General features: G+C 44.0%; 1 protein-coding gene across 2 annotated transcripts in view; it reads right to left on the bottom strand.

The window, feature by feature from the left end:
- Positions 1 to 6,121, bottom strand: part of NDFIP2 (Nedd4 family interacting protein 2) — a 50,185-nt gene extending 44,064 nt beyond the window's left edge. For both annotated transcript variants that reach the window (XM_072994680.2, XM_020796468.3), the window contains exon 1: positions 5,726 to 6,121. In XM_072994680.2, coding sequence (XP_072850781.2) covers positions 5,726 to 5,767 — 42 coding nt within the window. In that variant the 5' untranslated portion in view covers positions 5,768 to 6,121. The remainder of the gene's footprint in view (positions 1 to 5,725) is intronic.
- Positions 6,122 to 6,542: the final 421 nt, after the last annotated feature.

The raw sequence follows: 6,542 nt of genomic DNA on the forward strand, positions 1-6,542 counted from the left end.
AAACATCGCTATACGGTGCACTCGTTAAGCGAGGCACCACTGTATTTGAATAAATGTAGATTGTACATGAAAAAAAATCCCCTGAAAATAAGCCCTAGTGCGTTTTTGGAGCAAAAATTAATATAAGACCTTGTCTTATTTTCAGGGAAACACAGTATTCTTGGTGTCAATTAACACGAGCCTCTGTTTAAAGTAACACAAAAGAGAGGGTTTTTCTGGCTCTGGGAAAGGGATCTGCCCCAAATTATTTTTAGTATCACTACTTCACAAGCTGTTATCCAATCCAAGCAAAACATGGACACTACCAGTGCTCTTCAAACAGCACATTTTAACACTTGTCCCATTCAACTCTTATGGCTAGGCAAGTGGAAATCTACTAGGGAGATTACTTCCATGATTAAGAATCAAAAGAAGCATTAAAAGATTCTTAAAACATGCACTGTATCTGGGGAATTCTTACAACACTTTATGAAGTGGTAGAATTTTGGTTATCCAGAAATGTTATGGTATAATAGACAAGGGCCTAACAATGACATACTGCAAAAAGCAACAGACCTAAATCAGAATGGCTTTCATCTCCTTGCTGCAGTAGATACTCCTTTTGTCTATTACTAATGGTGCGCTGCATGAACTCAGTAAGTTAAGAAGCCAGCATACGTATTTCCTATCACACATCATTTGTGCAACTTGGTATGTGACAGAAAATGCCTACACTGATTTCTGCACTTGCAGCAATTCACCAATGAAAGTTATGCTGATGGTGTTATGCTGGTGAGCATAACAAATAGGGTTTGGGGCAGTATGTTTCAGGCAACTGATCAAGAGAAAACATGGTACAGTGGTGCCTCGCTTAACGAGTGCCCCGTTTAACGAAAAAGTCCGGGAACGACTTGGGTAGGCGGCGCGGAGAGGCTTCAAGCTTCCCGATCCACCCCCCAGCCTGTCCCCGCCGCTTAAAGCCTCCTTGCGCTGCCTACCCAGCCCTTTCTCGGACACCTGGGTGTCCGAGAACAGGCTGGGTAGGCGGCGGGGGAGGCTACCGGCATCGGAGAACAGGCTGGGGGGTGGACCGGGGAGCTTGAAGCCTCTCCGCACCGCCTACCCAGGTCGTTCCCGGACTTCTGGAATATATATCCTTTTTGACCAAATTAATTTTTTTTGGAAAACTGATCTGTTTGGGTGCAAATGCAGCACTCTCACCAACACACAAAATTACCAGGTGGTGATTGTGGGGGGAGATAATTTATATTGTAGCATTTTATGTGCCAACAATTTTGACTCTGTCCAGAAGAGAAAAGAAAGGGAATGGCTACATTAAAAATTTTTATTGCCACACATGAATCAACTTGGACCTCCCATATTCAAATACTGTATATAGCCTGCAGAGCTGGTTGTAAGGAATGGACTTGCTCATAGTCCGTATTTCCAGGTAATCACTGACGCATGAATGGGCTGGTAAACCATTCTCAGTATTTTATAACTCCAAAACGCCTAGAAGGGTTGCTGTAAGCTGGAATTGTTTTGACAGCACACAGCTATTATTATATGGCAAATTATGCTGCTATATCCTTCTTATGGTTTTCTTTTTTCTCTCCCTCTTGAAATGGGGGAACACACAGGACTCTGCATTCTGGATTTGTTTCCTATTGATTAGCATACTCATTTCTAAGGTCAATGCAGTTTACTCCAGTGGCAAGTCCTTCATTGCCCTAATATAATTCTGGAGAACTATAAGAAAGCTGCTTGGAATGGTACTATCTATGAACTGAAACTCAGAAAAGCATAAAAGGAGGGCTGCTTGCCTGCTTTAGGTCTATTTTCCTCACCTGGATAGTCACTAATCTCTGCCAATGGGAAACTCAGCATATATTATATACTTACAAATAGGTTTCCCGGACTTTCCACTGATTATTCCCTTACCATAAGACAGTTAAAAGACAGCACGCAGGGTTCACTAGATCATAACGGAACCTTACAGAGAGTATGATACTGCAGTTGCACATTCCAAAGACTTATCAGAGCAAAACTCACTCCTCAAATCTATGTTATGGAGTACAGCCAGTGTACACTGTGACTCTGCATATTTTGTCCTGGTAGCCTAATACCCACTTACTTAATTCTTCCGAGACAAAATGCAGATTCTGGAGTAATGGTGGTAGAGCAATCCACAGAGTAGCAGCAAAACCAAGCTTCCTGGCAACACCATCAACTGAGCAATTGCACGTGATATATAAAAACAAGTATACTTTTCATCCAATACAAGAAGGAACAGGGAGAATTACTGCATAGACTCCTATTAACAAAGCCTTGTGATTAGATGCGTAGCTGTAAAGCCATAGTTTGAAAATTCAATTCTCCACTAAGATTCCTAGAGAGGAGCCAACCTATGTAGCCTTGGACAATCTGCACAATCTGACTGTGACCTGCAGAAGAAGTAAAAGGTGAACTACTTCTAAGAATCTCTAAGCACTGGGTTGTCAGAAGTTGGAATCGACTTGACAACATGTAATTATTAATTATTTCTCTCACACTTATGCATACATCAAACTGAAGGCATGTACATATGTGCCTTCCCATAGCAGCTACGATACCTTTTTCCCGTTTTTCCCAGGTTCTGTTTTCCCTTACCTACAACACCATATCTACTTTATGCTTAAAAAGAAATGATGGTTGGATTGGTTCTTATGACAACTCTATGCAGTCAGTTTCTGCAGAGTTACTAGTAGCACCTGAGTTTGATTTTCTAAAAGGTTATTAAGAATAGCAAAAAAGGGTATAATAAGAACCACAGTGGTGTCATCACTCAAATTACATATAGTATGCATCCTGAGATCTACTTAATTTTCCTCTCATTTCCCACCTTTTATATATCCCATAAGTTAAATTGTTGTTCAGCCACAGCAATGGTGTCACCACCAAATTCATCAATTTATCTGAAGTGAATGGCATATCCAGGTACAAGAAATAGAAGAATTACATGTAAAATTAGAGGCCTACGAAATTCCCATAGCTTTTGTCCAGTGCCCGCTACAGTTTCAATTACATACCAGCCAGACAACTGCCCCTAAAATTTCTTTTAATGTTGAAAACATGTTCTATCAAATGTCAGGTAAAGTTCTTTTTGGAAAAAAAGATCAATATGTTGCCCCCTCCCCCAATTCTTTCTGCTTGCCATAAGCTAAAAATAAATGAGCAGAAATGATAAAGGCGAAGGTGTTCACTTTAAGAGTTATTCAAAACCTATGTGATGTCATTTAATAAGGCATGCAGGGAACAAACTAAAGTGCAATGGTCACTTCCTTAAGTTGTGTAAGCAGTCAATCTGTAGAGGCCCCTGTGACGTAGCTGCCACTGCCCCAGCTGAACAAGGAAATCACAGCATACTGCTTCCCAGCAGAAACAAATGTAATTACGTCTTCACAGAAGTAGGTAATTGGTGGGTGGAAAGAAATATCCAGCAAATACTGAGATCTACTGTTTCTATTCATAAAATGGGGGCAGGGAAGTGAGAGAGACTAAAGGTTCCAAATTTATTTAAGTAAACATAAGAACTATTTCAAGAATGATTTAATGCACATTGAAATCCTATTAGCATAAATTTACGCCACATGAGCCAGATAACATAACCATCTGGTGAAGGATATATTTAATTTAATACAAATTAAAACTTCCTATTCCTCCCCCCTTCCGGTTCTAAGTCTCCCTTGGGATTCCTTTTACTCGAGGGAAGCCTTTGGGAGCCTTGGCATGGGAGGGGGAGCATTCAAAGTCAGAAAATTGCCCTAGCAATCAAGTGGCAATTTTCTGATATTAAAGTCTCTCCCCCCCCCCCGCCACCCCATCTTGAAGCTCTCAAAAGGGATACCTAGGATGCCTCAGGACCTGAAGGGAGAGGATAGGAATGTTTTAATTAATTAAACTAAAGATATTCAACACTGGCATAAATTTAGGCCAACAGAATTTCAGCCACTATCAGTATACTAAAATACAGTATCCTTGTTGAAATGCAGAGTCTAATTTCTAGGTATAATATGTGTATTCAAAAGAAAGAAGACTACAGCAAAAATAATACTTGTTCCAAGGAGGCTTGTCTGGAATATATATCCTGCTCTACAGTTTCAGAAAGATCTCAAATATTGCTTGCAAAACAGAGACATAGTAAAACAATAGAGAATATGTGAACATATGCGCTTCTCCATATGAGTATAGTCCCTTTTTATCATCATTATCGTTGTTATTGTTATTATAAAATATTTTTATCTCATCTTTCTCTTTATAAAGGACCCATTAGATGCCACAGCAGAGCTCTAGAAAACATGGTCTGTCAGCACAGAAATGTTACTCAGAAGACTTAAATGGATCTCTCAGCCTAGGGATGCAACATTCCAAAGAACCGAGAATAAGATGTTATGTCACATTATTCAGGCAGAGAGCTGAAAGATGAATACACAACCATCCTATAGTATTGAGAGTTGTGATGAACAGCAAGGTAGGGATCTATCTCCAAAAAAACCCCAAATCTTTGTCAACAAGTAAGTACAATACTGGAGAAAATGTCTTTTTTTATCTTTCTCTCAAAGAAGTGTCTACACCACAGCAGAAATGTATGTGTCTGTGTACGTGCGTGCGCGCGCACACACAAAATCCATCTAAGATGTGCTTTCTAAAATACAGAATTTCCAAGCCGCCTTAGGCTTGCTGGATATTTTTTGAAAGAAAAACAAAGGCAATACAGCTGTAGCATTTCCAGTACATTAACATGCAATGTAGGCCTTGGCTGCTCAGAAATGCAGTGACAAGCCATGAGAATAAAGACTCACTCCTGACAACCAATGTTTATTCCTTTTTTTTTTTCAGAACAGCAGGCAGACTCTTAGGTAGAATAACTAATAGGAGATATTTTAACTAAACGGCTTGTATTTACAGCTCCTTTAGCAGGAAACAGGTAAGAAAATACTAAAAATGGTTTGTTTTTAACAAAGAGCCATTACCTGCTTAATGACCTGTAAGCTGTCTCACACTTCATCAACTAAACATACGGGTCATCCATGCTGAACTTTTCGGCAATAATGGGATTTCCTTTAATTGTCGAATTACACAAACATCAGGTAAAAGTCACACGGTTAGTTAAAAACAAATGATTTCATCAACTGGCACCCCTACAAGCCTGACCCCTTGGGCGTAGAGCGGGCAGCCATGCCGTGCTCGTGGGGACTTAACCCAAAGCCTGCTGGCTGCCCTGCAGCAGAACCGTGTCTGCGTGTTTATTCAGACAAACCCCCTGGGTGTTTACTTCCGAGGGGGGTTGTGTGGCTCAAGCTCCAGCCCTGAAATCTCGCTCCCCTCCCTCCAACGAAGGGAAACGCAGGAACAGCAGCTGGGGAGTCGTAGACCGAAGAAGGGAGGTGTTGTCCCGTCTCCATTTAAGAGAGGGAGAGAGGGAGATTCCCACGGCTCAAAGCAACGAGTGTGGAAGGGAGGAGAGGGGAAACCAGCGCCCCGACCCCACGTCCTGCTTGCTCTTCCTGGTTATGTAAAGCCGCTCCGCCGGCCCTTTCCAGTTCGCGCCGGAGGCCTTCGCAGCCTGGGACGGCCACGGGGGAAAAAGCCCGCAGCCTGCTGCAGCGCTGGGGGCGGCGAGCAGCGCCAGCAGCAAAGCAAAGCGAGGCCCCGGCGGCTGAAGGCCTGCGCCGCCGGCCCGGCCGCCAAGAAGGTCACCACTCACCACTTGGTATCGGCTAGCAGGCTGCTGGTGATGATGCTCCATCCCGGGGACAGCGGCCGACTCCGGCCCGGCAGGCTCGCCGCTCCCCCTCAGCTCGGTGTTTTTGTCTCCCCCGCCTTGACCGCCGCAAAAGCCCCGGTGGCTCCTTGACGCCTTCCTGCTTCTTTCCTCCCCCCCTTTTTTTTTTCTTCTTCTTCCTCGCAATCCCTCCCTCCCTCGCTCCGGAAGCCCGGGCAGCTCCTCCCCTTCACGGCCGCCTTCTTCGAGACCGACGCCCCGGCGCTGGCTGGCTTGCTGGCTCGCTCTGTCAAGCCAGCCCTTCCTTCTTCAGCTGGACGGGCGAACGTGAGAAGCCTCCAGGAGACCTGGCCCGGGTAGAAGGCGGGCTGCAAGCGCTACACGTCTGCACCCGACGCGGTGCCAGATGTCCTTTGCTCTTTGGGAGGGCGGTACAGGCTCAGGAAAGGCCCCCTCCGAGACAACACCGGGCCTCTCAGCTTGACCGACCTCCTATGGTTGGCTATTGTGAGGCAAAAGCAGCCCTGTACGCCAGCTAGTCCGTCATAGGACTCAGGAGACGTTGGGCCCATACACGCGTGGCCATGGAAGCTTGGGGGGGTGTATGTGTGTGTGTCAGTGGTATATCACTGCTTAAAATATCTCAGTTGTCTTGGAAAAACCCTATCAAGTGTCACTAAAAGTCAGTTCCAACTTGACACGTAGATCCAGTAAATCTTAAAGTGTCCCTACCAGCACAAAAATGGCTAAACTGAGGTTATCTGTATTTTGGGCATATAATAAGACAACACTCACTGGT

Source organism: Pogona vitticeps, chromosome 3, assembly GCF_051106095.1.
Source record: "Pogona vitticeps strain Pit_001003342236 chromosome 3, PviZW2.1, whole genome shotgun sequence".
NCBI lineage: Eukaryota > Metazoa > Chordata > Lepidosauria > Squamata > Agamidae > Pogona > Pogona vitticeps.